The sequence below is a fragment of the Xyrauchen texanus genome, chromosome 17 (genome assembly GCF_025860055.1).
Source record: "Xyrauchen texanus isolate HMW12.3.18 chromosome 17, RBS_HiC_50CHRs, whole genome shotgun sequence".
Lineage (NCBI taxonomy): Eukaryota > Metazoa > Chordata > Actinopteri > Cypriniformes > Catostomidae > Xyrauchen > Xyrauchen texanus.
Genome location: NC_068292.1, coordinates 27,437,641 through 27,458,422, shown reverse-complemented (window position 1 = coordinate 27,458,422; position 20,782 = coordinate 27,437,641). Strand labels below are relative to the sequence as shown.

Genomic DNA, 20,782 nt, shown 5'->3' with positions numbered 1-20,782 from the left:
CCTCACAAGCCTTCCCAAAACCCCCATAAAATACCTGCAGCTCATTTAGAATGCTGCAGCCAGGATTGTTTACCCAAACCAAAGAATCTGAGTATATTACTTCAGTCCTCAGGTCTATACACTGGATTCCAGTTACATTTAGAATTGATTTTTTTCATAGTTTTAAATCACTCAATGGCCTAGGACCTAAATACATTGCTGTTTGTTGAATATAAACCTAACAGACTTCTCAGATCATTAGGATCAAGCCAGTTAGACGTATCAAACGTTCACTCAAAACAAGGTGAGATAGTGTTTAGCGATAATGCCACACACAGCTGGAACCAGACAGAAAACACATCTGTTTATCAGTGCATTTACTGACAGAGCACTGTGCTACACTTGCTGATTGCACTGTATCATTTTATTTCTGTATTCTTTTCCTTATCCTTTTTTTTAAATGAATTTACATTTTATGTGATAGATTTTTATTCTTATTTCTTGTTCTTAATTAGTTAAACATTTTTTTTTTAATTTTTTTTTTAATATTTTCTTTATAATTTTTTATGTAAAGCACTTTGAATACCATTTTGTATGTGTTATGATCCCTGTTGTCTGTCCCGTGTTTTCTGTTCACCCGTCTCTGTTCACATTCCATGTCACGTTTTCCTTGTTGTCCGCCCCGTGTTTCACTGTCTTCGTGTTAAAACTACATTTCCCATGATCCCCAGCACTCATCACTGCCAGCCTTGTGTCATTGTGCTCACCTGATTGTAGTTTGTCATCATCATGTATCCAGTGTATATATACCCTGTTTGTTCTCCATTCCCTTGTCTATCGTTGATGTTTATGGATGCTTGTTTCCGTGCTCCCCATTGTGCCTATCCTACTCATGAACCCTTTTTATGTCTTTCATGTTTTGTTCCATTTAATGTCTTCCGTGTTTTTGTTTCTATTTTTCCCATCGTGGATGTTTTGTTTGTTCCTGTTTTGTTTATCTTATTAATATAATAAAAACCCCTGCATTTAGATCCTTGCCCCTCGTCTGCCTTCCTGCTCATCGTTACAGTATGAAAACAGAGAACAGAGTTTCTTAGGAGGATTTTGTTAGATCTTTTCCTGCACAGAGAACATTCTTGAAAGCTCTTGGTCCTCCAATACTGATGAAAACAGTCTCTGCACAGTCTGTGACTACACTGAAGCAGCACAGGATCCTTGAAGATTTCACAAGAAATAGGGAACGAAAAATAATCTTGGGAAATGGTCAGCAGTCGTTTTGTCGTCATTTCAACAAATTCAGAGACAGCTGAGTTTAAGATGACAAGAGAAAAAAAGTTCATGGGAAATGTATCGGTCTGTTAGACTCCTCTTATCTATCAGTCGTCCTCTGAATCACGCCGTAATAGTTTAGGCTCGACCATAGGTTAAAAGTGACCCCCCCCCCACCCCCCAAGTTCAAAATATAATTGAAGTTTTTCTTTTAGTTATTTAGCTCAGATAAAACATGCATCTTATGTTTTTGCATCTTAACAAGATATATGTGCAATCAGAATTTAGAGTAATATGAGAATTAAAACCATACGCATTGGTAAAAAATTATTTCAAATTACATTTTAATTTCAGGTCTGTGTAAACTTAAAATAGACATGGGTGCACATCACAACACATCATTCATGGACTGAAACACTGATCATGTCCTTTCAAAACAGAAAATATGACAAGATGTGGTTTTGTAATGACTTCAAGATTATTTTAAAGTAGTTTTTATATACATAAGTCCATACTGTGTATATTGAAAGCCATTGGTTGTGGTAAAATTAATATGAAACCAGCAACAAAAACAAAAAACAACAAAAACAAAAAATGTTTTTTTTCATTTACACATTCTGAATGCTACATTTTAGAGCAGCAGCCTGAAAGGATATGAATTCCCAACCGATAAAATAAGTTGTCCTACTGCATTACTAGCTATGCATTCAGAGTGCTTAAAGACAAAATATTTTGTTCCCTACTTTAGTCTGGAAAAAAATAAAAATAAATCAATGTCAGCCCTTTACATATAAGTTTCTTTTTTTTTTTAAACTTTATATACAAAACAACCTGAACTTCAGGTTTTTTGGAGCCAGTGTACACACGAATTAACTATACAAATATCCCAATATTGCACACATTATTTATATCTAGTCACACTCACCCCGTCCTAATTGTATTTGCATCAACTTACCGAGCAATTATTTTACAAACTTCAATATGTAAGATTACATACATTTTAATATTTTAGTCTGCCACAGACCACAGAATTTATCACTACACCTTAATCATTTTCAAAGTCCCATACTTATCTGTAATATTCAGTTATCTTTTGACTTTTTTGACAATGCATAATGTGAAATTCTAGGTGTACTTATAGAATGTTTTTGAAGGGTTCAGTTAAGAATGTGATGTGTATTGTGGAATGATTCAGACATTGTGCTGAGCTGACGACTGAGATCATATGATCTTAAAGGTGCTGTAAGCTGTCCTGTGCATGCGCAAAATGATTGACAAACAGAGTCTAGTGCTGTTACAGAAACACGTAAGATGTTTCAAGACACCTAATACAGTGATATAAGTCAGATAATATAGACATTTCCATTGAAAAAATGCTTCTAATAATGTTTAACAATATTTAATCAGATATTATCACTGTGTTTCATTGCAGCCGCGCCTACCAGGAAGTCATTGTAGTTGATCGTCAGACAGTGAATTGTAGTAAGGGAACCTGGTGTCCTTAACAATGGGATTGTATTGCTCGTTGGATCCTCCTGACATTGCACTCTATAAGAATGTAAAGTTTTTAGTTCTTGCTCTTTCTCTATTTTAAATAAAGCTTTATAAATGTTTCTGAGTGGTACTGTGGCCCAGCTCACAGATCGCAGTGCAGTGTGGAAGCTGTAGTTTATTTAGAGGTTTGGATCTGTAGACTTCTACAAAAATCCCAAAACACTCGGATGTCGCTCCACCACTATTTTCATGGCAATTCATACCATGTCCACTTTATTCTTGTTCTTCATCTTTTTTGCTCTCATGCTTCTGTAGATTTTTCTGCCGTCAGCTGCTCCCGATCCGACACATCATTGTCTTTCGGTGGCCGCGCCCGATCGAAGAAGCCACACTGCATGGGAGAGTGGGTGGGACGAGAGAGGGGTGGGGAGAGGAAAAAATGAAAGAACAGAGCAGGATGAGAATATGATCCCTGCGATAACGGTCATCATTCATTTCTTCCAATGTTTTGTCTACTAGATCACTTGCACAGATGTGCTCTCAGAGGCTAGACACTGGCCAATTTAAGACCAAAGTTTATAATTCAAAACACTGAGACATCAAGTTCATTTTAAGTGCAAAGCAATAGCAACATTAAGAACATTAATTACCATAAAATCAACAGCAATGACAACCTTGGACCTAGGTCAAAGCTTTCATCTAAAAACACTAAAACACTTTTAACCCTTACTGCTTATTGATAGTCCATCACCTATTCCAAAGCTGAGGTGCAAGATATTATCTTTTGAACAGCAAGAATATTCTAAAAGAGCAGAATATTTAAAAACAACAGTGTTCCACTGAGTCACACAACGAACAATTGTGTCAAGTTTTGTCAAGTTTCATTCAGTGTGTGAGCTGCACACCATTGGTGTAATTTCATTGTAAAAATGAAATTATTGCTATAGATTCGGTAGTTAAATGCTGAGTTAGACCGCTCCATCTTCACCTGGCTGGCTAGTAGCAAGTATCAGTTCTGAGTGCAAAACACACAACCCTTTCTCTTCTGAAAACACTGGAAGACTTACCGAACATATATCAGCGGTGTGCTGATTTAGAATGAAAAATGTAAAAGTTTGAAGAAAGAGAATAAATGATGCCTCTGTTGTAAATATGTAATCATGTAATCTCTAAAAAAGTAACGGTAGTTCGACAAGTATTTTAAAATGCAATTTAATCAAATTAATATTGTAATATGATTACATAATACAGATTACATGTAATCTGTTACTACTATCTAATAATTTTAAACAGTTTTTATCTTAAATTAAGAGACTACCTAGAGTATTTGTACTTCATTTTTAACACCGCAAGACTATTTAAGTGAACTGCAACCTCAGTTTCCCATGGTGGTTTCTTCAACTTCTAGCACTTTTAGCACAGTGAAGTTCTAGAAAGTAAAGACTCATTAAAGCATTTTTCACACTGTTTTTTTTAATTTATTTGTCTATTATCAATGTCCAACAGTACATTTTGTATTTTTTTTCCAAATGACAAAATCATGAAAATGTCATACAAATTCTCACCACTTTGTCATTTCTACCACATTCCAAATTGTGTATAGTGTTGAATGGAATTCAGTGGTTATAATGATTTGATGGAAAATACATTTTTTAAATAAAATGGTGGATTAATACAAATTTGTCTTGCTAAGGCTAATTCCATAGCTTACATTTCATGCACCCTAAATCCACATAATTGAGTAAATGCTGGATGTTGAAAAACGTTAATAAATATTTTAATATATTTTACCACAAGAGGGAGTCATTTCACTATATCACTAGAATGTATAAGAATACAAGTTTTCCTCACATTTCTACCCATTTCTTTGTGACACTATCAATAAATTTTATAATGGTGTATGTTAAACTTAAATCTAGAGTCTCAGCTGCTCTAAAAAGTCCCTCCTAGCATCTGACTGACACTTGTGCATGACAGAGAGTTGTGTATTTGTGCATTTTAGTCAATTAGGGCAGGTCCCCTCCATAAGGACTCAATCAAGAGCCTGAGAACAGCCCTGTAGGCAAAACATTGATACCATCAAAATGGCTCATTAATGCCCAACTGCAACAGTGTTCTCTCCCTATCACTCTCTCTCATACCTCCTTTTCTGCTTTATCTGTTAGTCTGATTTGCCAAATTGTCATCAAGTTCTCCCATGTTTCTCCATACCTCTGTTCACATCACATCCTCTGACCCCCACCTCCATTTCCTTTTCTTTAAAATCTCCTTCCCTCAAACCTAAACTCTAACAGCCATCTCTCTCTCTCTCTCTCTCTCTCTCTCTCTCTCTCTCTCTACCCCCTGGACTTCCTTTGTTTTGCTATTTCACTGAGGCAGGAATTTTGTTACAGAGACCCATTTTTCTTTTCTTAAGGACTTTTTAATATAAACAAACTCATAAGCACACTTTGAGAGCCTGTGTTTGTTCCTTGGCACAGATTCGATTGAAGACTGGAGTGTTTATTTACACAGGATGAATAAAAGTAAGAACATGAACTACATGTGACAGATGAGTACGGTGTTCACAGTTGTATGTGCAGAGCCCATGAGGGTCAGTGTGAGTGTGTTTGTTAGGTCAGCCAACCTTCCACATTGCTAGGCTTAGCACAGCCAGCACCAGCAGTCCCAGCAGTATAGCCAGAATAATGACCCACAAGGGTATAGCAAAGGAAAGATCAGGAATCGCCCACACCACAAACGTACCAACCTCAAAAACACAAGCACAAACAAAGAGGTCATTAATATTTCACGTGCACTGATATAACTAGAATATTAGCACACAATGAGAGTCTATGGGAGTCATATGTGTTTGAGTATTTTAAGCTGAATTTTATAAAAAAACAAAAAAAAAACATGTTAAAAACGTTGTTGCCAGGAGACTTACTATAAAGCGCAACAGTCTGGTTCCGGAAGTAAAAATCCCTTTCAATTTTTCCATAGATTAATTGATTTTCAATGATAACTTATAAACATTTCAAGACAGACCTACCTTGAGCTCCGAGGTTGTTCATCGTTGGTACACTGATGAGCCAAAACATTATAACCACCTGCCTAACATGCTGTTGGACCTTCTTATGCTGCCAAAACAGTGCCTCCCCACCAAGGTATGGACTCTACAAGACCCCTGAAGGTGTCCTGTGCTATCTGGCACCAAGACATTAGCAGCAGGTCCTTCAAGCCCTCTGAGTTGCGAGGTGGAGCTGCTGTGGGTTGAACTTCTTGGTCCAGCACATCCAACAGATGCTCAATCAGATTGAGATCTGGGGAATCTGAAGGCCAGGGCAACACCTTGATCTCTTCACATTATTCCTGAACTCAGATACTGAATAAGTGGGCGGGGGCACTGTTGCGCTCAATAGTGAAACAAGGAACCCAGAGATGATACAGGCAAGATTTTGTCTCTTTTTTTAATCTTTAAAGAAATCTTGTGAAATGCATGCCATAGATTTAAGCCCTCCTTCCCAAACGAACATGTACAGCATCAGCAAGGACATCTGCATTTGCTGAGGTAAATTAAAATAAATAACTTAACATTAATTGATCTATTCATTCAGGTCATAAAAGAGGCGGTGGTAAAGAGTTCACAGCACCACTGAGTGTGTTGTGGACATGTTTGTTTACTAACACTAACGTTATCAGTTGTGCAATCACTGTGCTTTTCATTTTTCACGTGATTATGATAGACATTTGCCTCGAGTCTACTTCACAGTCCCAACGTTTTTAACAAGCCCAGTCTGATGAGAAGTCATATACGATGGCTCATACAAAAACTTATGACTTTTTCTTGCAAACTAACAAAGCAATTAATGATATTATCACACTGTTTCCTAAGTTTAAACCCTTACCAAAAACCTTTAACCAAACCATGATTTTAATAGAAAAATCAATGTTGTATAGAATAGATGAAAGAAAACATCGGCATTTTGAACAATAAAAATAACAATAACCCCACATAAAAATTATATCTAATCAGTAAATGAGAATAATTAAAATAATAATAATAATAACAATAATAAAAACGCTGTTTACGGAAATCTGCAAAGTTTGCCAGAGCTAGGAACGGTAACTACTCCCCTCTCTACCCCCTTCTAAATAAGAAACAATGACAAATGAGTATTTTGAATTTACTTGCATGCTCCAAACTACCTTTCTTATTGAAGCTAAACAGACAGAGCTCAGCAGTGTTTACTCTAGCTTTACCCCTAGCCATGATTTTGTCACTATTTTCTTGCTCTGATCCACTTGGCTTCTTTTGCCTTTTCTGTACTGTTTTTACTTTTTGCAATCTGCACATAAACCAGATTACTCACTGATTTGCTCTGTTGTGGGAGTGTATGGGCATTGATCCGGTAAGGCATGGTCATCACTCGGAAGGACACTGTAGAGTTTAGCGTGTAGTGGTCATTCCGTCTCTGTGAGAGGAAAGCTTTGGATTAGCGTAAATAGAACACACATGGAAACATTCCGGAAAGCAAAGGATAGAGGCCAGCCCTTCACTGAATATGAAAACTGTCAGATTAACATTAACAGGACGCACATGGCAGTTTTCAACAGGGTGTTGTGTTGTAATGGCTCCAGCATGGATGAGGCTTAGAGAGGAGCAGTGGTCAAAAGAGCATCAAAACAAAAACTTAAAACACTTTTTAAACTACGATCATGGTGTAACACACACATGCACGAAGCACTGCTGTCCTTCAGAATCACACATACTGTATGTACCTCTCATACAACAATATTTTCCATAAATATGTATATACTGTATTTTCAAAAATATTATTAAAAACATACATTACAAATTTCACTGATAATTTAGTGAAAATTTTGAGTGATTATGCAAACAAATCACTAAAATTTTTAATGAAATTATTGAAAAGGACAGTTTTAACTGATTCACGGAAATGAGCACTTTTGCTAATAAATTATAAATTAGATCAACTATTAAAACATGCTGTCATACTTGCAATTACAGGGAAGGATTGCAGAACTAATCAAAAGTGAATTAATTAAGAAAATTAATGGCCAAATAAAAAGCACATTAAAATAAATGTGGTTCACGATGGAGCTTACTTTTGTCTGGTTACTGTGAACTTTTCTCAGGATGTGAGATGAATGCATTTCATTCTGACGAGATCAGGGTTTATGGAGACATGTGACATAGGTGTCTAAGGCGAGGGGAGCTGAAATTCCACTCTGAACAACAGTGGAATAGTGCTGATGATGTCATCTCCTCTGAATCCCCCTTAACACCTGAGTGTGAGTTAAACACTTGTGTTCAGAAAGAGAAGAGTGTATATGAACTCTACATTGTTCATGTTCATGATTTTGCTAGTGATATAAAAGTAAGCAACATCGTGAACATCACACTGAACATAATGTGCTTTTTATTTGGCCATTAAGTTCTGCGATCCCTCCCTGTAAATACAAGTTTGACAGCAAGTTTTAATAGTGGCTCTAATTTATAATATATTAGCAAAAATCCTCTTAGAGTTAGTAAGTTTGTTTCATCCCAGTTAAAAATGTAATTTTCAATAATTTCATTGAAAACTCTGATTTAGTGATTTGTTTGCATAATCACTCAAAATATCATAATATATGATAATATGTTAGAAAATACAGCATATACATATTTATGGAAAATATTGCTGTTTATTACAATGTATTTGATGCAATGTATTAGATGTTGGTGCATCTAAATAAAAAATATTTAATCTCTTTCTTCCTTTAGTAAAATCAGTGTAGACAAAAAAAGCCCTTTATTATCTTAAACCAGATATTTACTGTATTTTGTTCCTAAATTTGTTTATCAATTGTCAACAATAGGAAATACACCCTCTACAGCAATTTCAGGCCAAATATATCAATATCAAGATATGAATGGACTATCATCAAATGGAACAATATTGCGATATGCATTTGCATGAAGTTAAACCTCTGCTCTACTGTGTTGCATTGCCAACAGTCTCTGTTGCTCATTTCATCCTGAATCGTCAATTCCAGTCACTTTGTTGCTGCAAATCACTGTCAGTGTAAACACTGCTTAAAACGAGCCTTTGATCATAAAGTGATTTAAGGAGTGAAAATCACCTCAGCATAAAACTGGACTTTACAAGGATACCATCAAGATAACATCTAACGCTGTTAGATGTGACAGTTATCGTAAGCAGATGAAATGGATATTTATGGACTAGTTTCAATGCTGTACCCTTCTCTGTGATTACATAAACAATATTCCTGTATACTGTATGTACCAGCAAATGTTGTGTTTTGGATGCAGTTTTTTTCAGCGGCCTCATAACTATGTTAACTGGCAAGATTTCCTTGATCAACCAGCATCAGACCATACTTCAGCATCTGAGTTTTGCTGGTCCACCAGGTAGACCATCACCAGTGGTAACCAGCAAAAACCAGTCTGGGTTAGCATGGAAGTTTATGCTGGTCTCAGCTGGTGTTTTCATTCAAATTAAAGAAATAAAGAAGGAAATAAAGAAAGAAAGAAAGTGAAGAAATGTTGGAGAGAATACCTGCAAGAAAGTGTGAGCCCAGAGTCGAGATCGAACCTTGATTACTGCACTTTGCCCTCGATCCAACCGATCTACTAAGCACTCCACCATCAGGCAATCAATGTTAGAGCAGTTCTACACACAAACAAACAAGAGAAAGATAGAAAATAAAAGAAACAGCTGGACTCTTTTATATTCTCTATAGAAACACATACTCAAATTAAAGTTCTGGTATAAACGAAACTCTAATAACAGCATAAAAGTCCTCCTTTGACAAAACTGATTCAAATGATTTGCTGTGTGCTTCTGTGAAAGGCCCACACTTGTAAACAGGTTTGATTGTAAGTCACTTTAAGTTGTCATATTTAAATGTGAAAACTATACCAACTGTTTGTGTATGTATAGAGGACATGACCTATGCCCTTTTATATCTCATTCCCTGAGGTGTGATGGATTACAGTTATCAAAGACCAGCTGGTCCATTCACACAGACACAGACACAGACACAGACACACATGCGCACACGCACACGCACACGCACACGCACACGCACACACACACACACACACACACACACACCATGTTGGTGCGGCTATCCTTATGAGGACTCTCCATAGACATAATGATTTTTATACTGAACGAACTATAGATTCTATCATCTAACACTACCCCTAAACCTGACCTTCACGAAATTCTTTCTGTATTTTTACAGTTTCAAAAAAACAATGTTTAGTATGTTTTTTAAAGGATTTTAATTATGGGGACACAAAAAATTTCCTTATAAACCACATTTATAATACCCTTGTAATTACCAGTTTGTAACCTTAAAAAAATTTCCTCGTAAACCACCCAAACACCCACACACCCACATACACACACCTTAAAGAGACGGTTCAAGAGAGAGACAATAAGCATGACCTGTTATGAGATTTACAGTTTAAGTCACCCTTTGAGGTCGACATAGATCCCCATAACACATGTCAAGATCAACTTAAGAGTCTATCTGTCACATCTACAAGACTGCTCCCACAGGGTGTGCAGCATTCCTTTCAGGTGATTTCTGTGTGTGTTTATGGGTACTGGTAGTGGTTTATGAGTTTGTAAAATGTGTGTATGTGTATGTACCAGTGTTTTGCTGCTGTAGCTCTGGGCTGTAGTAACAGATCGTCTATGGCGAGTCGGACCACTGCTGTTCCTCAAGAAGCCCAATAACTCAGGAGTGTCATGTAAAGTCGAGGTCTGTATGTTTGTGATGGAAAGAAAATTGATTTTAGATGAAACCAGATCTGTTTATACACAAAGTAACTGCCATTAGTCCTTTTAAAATGTTGTGTAAATAATTCAGTCTGACTAAAATAATTATTCGGCAAAAGTCCGATTTTCGCAATGTCGCACTAAAAGAAGTAGATAAAGCGATTGACGCTTGGCTACATCCAGATGTATCCATGTTAATCTGACCACAATTGGTCTAGCCATTGTTTGGATGCATGCTCCGAAAGACAGGTGATGCACAACGTGTATTTATCTCAGATTATTTTATTGTCCTTCCTTCAAATATTCAATAACACATTGAGTCATTTATATCTGGAACGACAGATAAAGAATGTAGCGTGACTATGCAAAAACCTGCTGTAGCTTGATTAAAACTGTGCAGGTAAACATACTGAGAGAAAGACAGAGACAGAGAGCAAGAGCTCTGGACCAAAGCACTGATTTATCATTACTCTCTTTTCAGAAAGTTCACAGGAAAAGAGCTCCAATATCAGTCCAGGTGGTTAAAATTCTGAACTCAGCATGAGTATGGCTCAGTTACAAGGCACAGAGACTTAAAATGAAAATGTAGTGACGCTTTATAATGACTGCATGTGACTCTGCACTCACAGTTTTTCATTTTATTTGAGGCTCATTAGGAAAAAAGCACAGAAACCTGAGATTTATGACCTCAAGAGAGCCAAAGAGATGTGATGCAGAATAAGAAAGAAACATGAATTTAAGTAATTGGCTTTTTGTGTGTATAAGAAAAGATCTTAAAGAGGGCAAAGATGGGACAGAGACAGACTGCATGCCAGGGGGTTAGCTCCATTGAAGCATAGTTTAAAAAAAGAGTGGATGTGTGTTGCAGCTGTATGTAGTTTGGAGACTGAGGGGTCAGAGAGAGCAGCTGGGCTCAGCTGCATTAAGAAAGATAGTCTGACCTTGGCTGTCTATGATTGCACCCTCAGGGAGAAAGAATGAAAGAAAAGAATAGAGAGATAAACTGTGTTTGTAAGTATGTGTGTGCCTGTTTGTGTTACCTCTAACTTCAGCGGGTTGAGAGAACCATTGACTCTACAGTGAACAGGCCCATCAGTGATAATCTGAAGGGCATAGAGGAGATGTTCTTCACGGTACTGACTGGGCCAGCCCAACTGTAACACAGTCCTGCTTATTGAACTTGGACCCTTATTATGTAACTAGGACAGAGTGAAGAGACAAAATGTACTGGTTAGAAACAGAATCAATGTGAACTGAACCAAACTTTTTGTTGTTGTTGTTCACTGATGAAAATGTATCATAGTTCTTACTGAAAATTTAAATGAGTAGTTTATCTAAAAATGAAAGTTCTTTTATCATTTACTTTGTATTGAATTGAAAAGAATGACTAGGACATTCTTTTAAAATGTCTTCTTTTGTTTTCCGCAGAAGAAAGAAAGTCACACGGGTTTGAAACAACAAGATGGTTGAGCAAATCATGACATTTTGGATGGCTGGATGGCTTCTTATGATTAGATTAATATAACTATAGTTATAGACCATCTCAAGGATGTAAAAAATAACAAAGGAATAATAATGCTACTGACCAGGGAGATCTCTTGGTCTCTTTACCGGATCCTTTGAATAAGAGGCTGAGTCAGAATATTTTTTGAAAGAACATCAAACGTTTACCTGAAGTGACTTATCCAGGCATGTTGTTGATACTAAGTGCATCTACAGGAGAGAGGCGATGAAAGTGTATCGTAGTTTAGATGCTCACAATTATTTCCTGAGCAGAGAGATTGGGAATATTGGTTCAATCCTATTATAATCAATGAAGCCATTCAATAAAGCTGTTTCACCTGCAGAGAAGGTGAGGATTTCTTTTTTGTGTTACTAATTTGTAAGTCTTTTTGTATAAAAGAGTCTGCACAATGTAAGAGTAAATTACTTGTGCAGCTTCATTCATTATAATGGGAGTGATAGTCCCTTTTAGGGCTCTACCTCTCAAATCTACAATTTTTGAGCATAAGTGTTTTTCACCTACCAGAGATAAGATGTGTGCCACACTTTTTAGTACTGCATGTATCCAGCCGCCTCGCTTCACTGCAGTGGATAATGCGTCTATTTGTGGTTGCTCTTTCAAAGATCTAAACACTTTAATTTCTGTTCGTTCAAGGCATCCAGGGAGCATCTAGCCACAAAATCGCATGGTCCACATTTTATTAATGCCATTTAATAAGGTTAGTAATGCTAATTGCATTAAAGCCACTAAGTACGAAGCACCTCTCACAGTTGTTTTGAACGAGGATGCTAAATAGTAGGAAATGTTCAAGGAACAAACCAACTTTAAACTGACGAATAGTCCTTGAAATGGTCTATATGGTCAGGCAGGGAGACAAACTAGCCGACAGGCTAAACCAGCCTAGCACGAGCATGACCATGCTGGGAGATCAACTAGACTAGCTGAAGACAAGCTTAGCCAGGCTATGAGACCATCTTAAGCCAGCTAAGACCAGCCTACTCCAGGTAGAACCAGCCAAGGCTGTTTTAAATTGATTTACTTTTTTTCAGTGAGGCAACAAATCATTGCATTTGTTAAGAATAAAATTGTTGCCTAAAACATTTAGAAATTAATAAGACTCACTCACTCCTCTAACAATTATATAATATCAATCTATAATATCTGTCAAAATACCAGTTACTGCAGTAATAAAGAAAAAAAATACAATACAGTAGTAAAACAATTATACATGTTCAGAAGGATTTGTTGTTGTTACAAAATACATTTAAATATTAATCTACTAGTTTTATTCAGTATAGAAGAATTTACATGAACTACATTGCAATTTACATTGCATCATGTTTTTTTTTTTAAACGAGTCACTCTGGGCTAACATTAGTATTAGCATTAGCATTAGCGTTTGAGATAAACATGGCAGAGCTGAAGCTGCTTCTAACACAAACCATCTGTACAGCGTCTGGCCAAAATTACAGCCAAATAAAAAATGAATAGCCTCAGGACTGATGGCATTTAGTGAGGCCCTCTCATAGCAAAATTAGGTCAATAGACTTCACAAAAACAAACAACAAATAACTAAGTTTATCGAAGTTGGTTTTTGATAGCTGAGCTGAAGTTTTGTTTGATTAGAATATTTCTTAAAGATTAGTATTTAATTTTATTAATGGAGAAAGAGTTGATAAAGTCTTAACAAATAATGCTACATCTTTCAGACAACAATGGAATAAAATCACTTTCACTCGCCGTGTTCACTGTGTGTTACAAATCAGTTCTGCTGTTTTGGCAATGCTAGTTTATCTGTTTTATGTGTACTACTGTATGCACATGATTGAGTGTGAATGAGACCGTGTTTTTTTTAGAAGTGATTACAAATTTTCTGGAACTTTGATCACAATTTTTTTTAAATGTTTGCTGTTTAATGTACTCACCATATTTAATTTTGTGGTTACTATGGTTTCACTACAAAATATCATAGTGATACTATGGTTACTATAGTAAAACCATGATTAAATATTGTAAAGGAAGGTGAGGTTTAGGGAAAGAGGTTGGTGTAGAGTTTCTCTGGGTCTCTAAATAAACAACACAATAAACGCACTGCTGTGATGCCCCTATAGGATGCAAAAATTATCTGCCACTATTTGCAAATAGGGTAAAAATAGCAATGTGGCAGGGCGGAAGGCGGGGCCGGGTCATGATCGTACACACCCGGTCCTGTATTAGGCTAATCGAGCCTCCGTGATGGATAAACGTCGACTGCAGAAGATCGTGCGAGAGAGAGAGAGATAGTTTACGGACATGTCTGTCATGTGTGTGTTTGTCTTTTAAGTTTGTCTTTAAAACTATTATTTATATTATCAAGCCGGTTCTCGCCTCCTCCTTTCCATTGATCCTTTTACAAGCATATACCTTTAATTGCACCAGGATTTATATAGCATATGCTAGTCTTACCAGCACTTTTACACACTCTCTTCTTCTATTGTGGTTGAATAAAGCTCTCAATGTTTATTTAAACTCCAGTCAAGTTTTGTATTTGTGTATTCAGCATGTGTACGTGTGTGCAGCAGGTGTATGTCTGTACCTCATATATGTGTTGGACCTGAGGGCCAACGTCATCTTCTCTTACAGGTTTCTCTTTAGGGTTCCATCGAGGGAAAGGCAGAACAACCTGAGCTGGATGAGACACACTGAGATAAAAAAGAGAGGGGGGTCATTATATGCAGTCGATGTCACGGCAATGTACATTTAAATTATAAATATTAAACAGAAAACATATTTGCGATCAGTCCTTTTTCCTCACTTTTGACTGCGAAAAAGCATTAAGAGAGAACACTTTGGTCATTAGCCCTGTTCCACACTGTTTATTGCCTAATATATTGCCCACATTCAGTTTTGTTATTATTTTCCATCATGTGCCTTCTGCATCTCCTCCACATTATGGCACAATGATATTTCAAATGAACTTCAAAAATAGTAGTCTTGGTTCTTGGACTGGGACCTCTTCCATTAATACTCCATTCAATGAGACAAAAAGAGTTTTAAGACAAAAACCCACCCTCTGATCTCCACCTCTGCTTTTGCTGTGATGCTCACAGTTAAATTCACTGGGATGCTTTTCGAGTTGTCCTTATTGGAGCTGTTCAAGAAAAAAAAAACATATAAAGTTAGAATAAAGTGATAGCTATAAATAAATTCCTGGATGTGTGAATATGTAAGTATTAAAATTTCAGTGTTTCTGATACATACTGCTCTTGTATCAGAATCACTACACTGCTGTGCAAAAACCTGTGACTTACTCACTAACCACCCACAATTCACCTTAACCAGTCGCTAAATGTGCTGAAATAGTGCTATATTGTGAGTTTATAAATTATGTCATTGTTATTCTTTTCAGTACAAACATGGCTCCTTTTTTATGTAAATTGGGCATGTTATAGTGTGCACTTTATTAATTTATTATTTATTTGCATGCTTCAATTAATGTTACACTTTTACCACCTGCGAAAAGCAGTTGATAATTGGAATTTAAAATGTTTCTATTGATCATGGCAGCAGTTAAACATAAAATTATAATACATTGATGGAGAAGAGCATAATAACCGGACATAAGACGCACATAGTCAAGAGCACTTTCTGGGGCAGATTCACTAAACAGCTGCAGCAATTTTGCGTGTGGTATTTCAGTGCAAAACCTACGCCTTATTCACTAACTACGTTTAGATCACGCTATTACAGCCAAATGAAAGTAGGTGGTAAAATTAATTGTAGAGATGTTTGTGAACATTTTCAACCAATCATAGCAGCAGTGATTCATCAAATAATCATCAAATGATGGAGATGAGCATTACAACCTGGCATATATTCAGATGCACAGTTTCATCAAGCGCACATTCTGAAGGATTAAGAGATGATCCAGGTGTCTAGATCATAATGTACAGTCCCGGCAGGGTGTGTCAAATATGGTGGTCAACGGTATCCTCTGCTATATAGCGCTTAGAATTGGATCAGAACTGTGCATGTAAATTGCATTCAGCAGCTAATTTTGTGGCCACATTTGTGTCATTACCTTTACCTGAGCTTCAACAATGCAGACAGTGTGTACAAATAAATGCCACCATCAGCGGGCGCAATTCATTCCAAGTGAATTGCCCCTACAGTGTGTCAGACTACTGAACAATTCCATGTGTGAGCCTGAGGCAGGGAGTGTCTGTGTTCTGGGAGTGCGGCTGTCCTCTAAGAATGGGCTGAAGCAAGGATGGACAAGGAACAATACTCCTTTCAGATTAGTGTGTCCTCGTTCCAGGTTTCCCCAAGTCAACTGTTTCGCCAGTCATTGTGCAGTGAAAACCACAGAATCTACAAACTCACTGACACACAAGACTAACCCACTGCCTCTTTCATATTTCATAACAATGAATGCAAATACTGAAACAGTGTTTTTCACTCAAAGATTGACACACAGATTCACAGAGAAAGACATGAGCTTGGTGAAACAGATATAATCACTCGTGAGAATACCCTGAAAGAATTTAGTGTACACCATTTATCAGGTCCTAGAAATTGCAAAAGATTTAAACAAATTCAAGTACCTAAGTAAATGGCTGATTACAAGATGCAATAAATACATTATGAAAAATAACAAGAGGAATCTAGGTCAGGCTCTAGTCATTTCACAGTTAGACTACTTCAACTTCCTTACTGGATTACCAGCAAAATTCCCCATCTTCACATCTTCACTAGCTGCCAGTATCTGATAGAATTTAGGTCATGTTCCTGGCTTACACTGATATCACTGTCTCTTAATGTCTTTAATAATTTTAATTTTAATAAACTCTCAATAACCACGAAAAACATCTGACTCCCCAGCCACATGCAGACAAAGCATCACAATGCCCCTAATCAATATTTACTCTACATCTCACTCTGACCACACATGCATTATATAAACTAATTATTGCAAATCTTTAAAAGTAATCTTTATGTGCTTCTTGTCTAGACTCTGTAATTGTTTGATGGCAAAATTATTAGAATGTATTTGCAATGCTTGTGGACCTCTTCTTTGCATGAAAGACTAAGCTTCCCTGCTGAAAAGACCAGTTTAGACCAACATGAATTTCTAAGCTGGTTCCAGTTGGTTAATGCTGGTTAGGTGCTAGCTATGCAAAACTTAGCTGGTGAAGCAGGATGACCAGCATGGTTTTTCAGATGAAGCTGGCTGACCACAAAAGCCCTGCTGGTCAAGCTAGTCAAGAAGCCCATTTGGGACATCTGCATACTAGCAGTCCATGCTGGTGACCTGCATCCAGGTGACCATCAATGCTGGTCATTTCAGCAAGGTTAGTAACTACTTGAATTTTCTACTGCCAGGCACTTTGTATGTTGTTGGTAAGCTGCTGAAAAAACATAAATGTAAAAATCTTTATAATAATTCTAGGAAGGACTGAGCCAAGAAGAGCAAGTAGAGGGTGTATGTATAAAACGTTGCACAAATAAAGTCTGACAATTGCAACTTTGATCTTCTGGTGTAACTGGGGCTGGCCTAAAATGATATACATTATTTACTGTATGCTATAAAATTCACAGTGTCACGAACAGAATACTGCACAATATTTGAACCCCTATAAGATTTTGTTTCATGTATTCAGGTCTCAGATCTTATTAAATACTAAATCATGAATTAATTTTGTTTTATACCTGATACCAATGCCTACATTTTATTCTGAGAAAATCAGAATCCAAGTAATACATTTCAAATTGAACAGAGCAAGAGATTTGATCATTTTAAACAATCATGGTGAGGCCTTTCCTTAGACCTCTATTGTTTTTATACTGAGATAATGAGATTTTCTATTACTTTAACGCTACCCCTAAACCTAACCTAACCCTCACAACAACTTTTCTGCATTATTAACATTTTCATTAAGAAAATATTTAAAACTATTTAAAACTATTTAAAACTACGTGGCTGGGAGTCAGAGCCATTCCCTGTACACCTTGGGGTGCGACAAGGATGTCCTCTTGCTCCCACATTATTTAACATCTATTTCAACCACATAGTTCGTGAAGCCTTCAATGGCTGTACCGGAGGAATTTCCATCTGGTACAGATACAATGGGAGGCTGATCGATGCCTGGGTGCGGTCAAAGGATGGCTCCCTATTGCTCAACCATGTTATGTATGCCGATGATCTGGTAATTGCTGCTCACTCAGAGAAGGAGTTGGGGGTGCTGCTGCTGAACCTGGAGCTTGCCACTAACAGGTGGGACCTTACCCATCAGCCCCACCAAAACTAAGCAGTTTGGGGATTCTTCCAGTAGATGAAGCTATTGATCACTTTTAACACTAGCCATGATTTGTGTGTCAGACCAATAAAACATTATGACTACATTCTCTAAAATTGAACAGAGCCAACATGTAATTAATCCTGACAAACACCAAGCGTATCTAAAGAACCTGTCACTGTCATACAGATAGGCCTGACATTCAACAAGGAGGCAGTAATTATGCAAAAGAATGTAAGACACAAATGTTCCATATTTCTATTCTGCTAATTCAATAAAGGCCATTTACACTACCAACTTCTTATGAATGTGCTGTCTTCATTTATGTCGACGTTGCTTGACAGGGAATGGAATATATAATAGGACCCAGATGACCAAATAACTGGAGAAGAACCTCTGAATTACATTGCACTAGACCAAACCCAATCTGTAAAATAAAATTACCAAAGCATCATGGCCATGCCCACTGACATTTTGCATAGCACATCTTTGTTGCTGCATGACACCTGGATTCTATCTATATCTGTAGCTTTCTCTCTGCCTTCTTTGTCTCTTATTTAGGCTTAGTATATTAGTCGTCAGAAAATGCTTCTATTCTCAAGAGATCCCTTTCTCTCTCGCACACACACACACACACACACACACACACACACACACACACACACACACACACACACACACACACACACACACACACACACATAGACTCACTCCCCTTGCTCTGAGTTTTGGAGAGACTTTAGGGTTCAGTGATTAAACCCTCAGGGAACTATATCCCCTCCTCTTTCAAACACCAAACTGCTTCTGAGAGCCGCTTGACAGTCAACTTAACATCCCAAAACTAACATGTTCTCATTAAAATCACCTCCTGTGTATGTGTGAGTGACATCACAGTGAGAAGTGTTATTCTAACAAAATACTCTTCACCCCTGTACTTAACAGAACATGGCCAAGGACATGCAGACTATGTGGGGAGGTAACAGTGTGAATGAGATGGACTGTGTAAAACAACCTTGTGCTGTGCTTATCATAGGTCTGCTAAATGCATAATCAAGGTTATGACCAAAAATATACATATTACAAAAAATAAAAATTTAAAAATGGCAATAATTTTCCGACCACTCCTCTCTCTCTTTCCTAGCATTTGTCCCACGTAGGTGCAGGGTCCGCTTTGTGATAGTTTTGATTTGGCACAAGTTTACGCAGGACGCCCTTCCTGATGCAACCCCCAGTGGCTGGGGGACTCTCAATCACACACATACAGGGCAATTTAGAGTCTCCAATTCACATAACCTGCATGTTTTTAGATTTGTGAGGGAAACTGGAGCACCTGGAGGAAATTCACGCAAAAACAGGGAGAACATGCAAACTCCACACAGAAAGGCCCTAGTTGAGCCAGGACTCAAACCCAGGACCTTCTTGCTGTGAGGCAACAACGGTGCTAACCACCGAGCCACCCATTCTCCGATCACCATTTTGTCAATTAACAGTTGACAACTACAAATAACATTTGAGATGACCTGTGAAAGACAGGTTTAGCTCAGCTATACTCAGATTCAGAGAAAACAGAGTGAATATACTCCACATTTGGCTGCACAATCAAAACTTTAAAGCCATTTTCAGTGTAGCGTAGTTAATACATTTTGGCTTAGTAAGGCAGCATAGACAAACAGAGTTCCCTTAAGTATGCCATCCATATTCTGTGAGCCAAAACATACATTGAAGTGACACACACCACTTACGTGCACACACACACGCATGCATGCACACGCACGCACGCACACACACACTATAGAGTGGTGTGGTACAGATGCCTTACTAGGCATTACTAGGTAAGGTGCAGGACACTTTCAATACCACAAATAACGGCCAGTCATCACAAGCTTCTTAAACGCACTTACACAAACGTGTTAAGAACTTAGGTGCTGAAAATGACTTGGCTGTCACTATACTGTATATGAATCTGTATTTGTGAGTCAAAGTAAGTAGCTGTGAGAATGTCTTATGCTTGCATTACACCAAAGACACTACTTGATGATCTGTAATTGTGACAAGACACGGGGTGAAAATAAGGGAGAAATGTACTATACCTGTGTATCTGCAACGCAAAGCCAATTGTAGCGGGGGCATCTTCCAGCCTTTGTACTGAAAAACGTAAACCAACCGACAACTAAAGAGAGAAAGAGAGAGAGAGAGAGAGAGAGAGAGAGAGAGAGAGAGAGAGAGAGAGAGAAGAAAGGAAAAACATGAGCACATCAAAAGCTTAACGGACATCTGTAAGTGCTCAGTAAAACAGAATAGAGCTCTCCCCCCAATGTCTAACATAAGAAAAAAACACAATTAACACTGTGCCATCTAAAATGTTGGGAAGGATGTCTGGACATTCTCACAGCTGTTATTCCCCCAACAAACAATACACAGTTACAGATTCTTGCAGAATCAGTCTTAAACAATGTGAGTATATA

General features: G+C 37.4%; 1 protein-coding gene across 1 annotated transcript in view; it reads right to left on the bottom strand.

The window, feature by feature from the left end:
• Nucleotides 1–1,595: 1,595 nt before the first annotated feature.
• The window catches only part of LOC127657983 (integrin alpha-8-like), an 89,486-nt gene continuing 70,299 nt past the window's right edge, over nucleotides 1,596–20,782 (bottom strand). The window contains exons 22-30 of the mRNA XM_052147028.1: nucleotides 20,408–20,487; nucleotides 15,092–15,172; nucleotides 14,618–14,723; nucleotides 11,579–11,737; nucleotides 10,410–10,523; nucleotides 9,306–9,419; nucleotides 7,095–7,196; nucleotides 5,369–5,491; nucleotides 1,596–3,133 (exon numbers count right to left, since the gene is read on the bottom strand). Coding sequence (XP_052002988.1) covers nucleotides 3,044–3,133; nucleotides 5,369–5,491; nucleotides 7,095–7,196; nucleotides 9,306–9,419; nucleotides 10,410–10,523; nucleotides 11,579–11,737; nucleotides 14,618–14,723; nucleotides 15,092–15,172; nucleotides 20,408–20,487 — 969 coding nt within the window. The 3' untranslated portion in view covers nucleotides 1,596–3,043. The remainder of the gene's footprint in view (nucleotides 3,134–5,368; nucleotides 5,492–7,094; nucleotides 7,197–9,305; nucleotides 9,420–10,409; nucleotides 10,524–11,578; nucleotides 11,738–14,617; nucleotides 14,724–15,091; nucleotides 15,173–20,407; nucleotides 20,488–20,782) is intronic.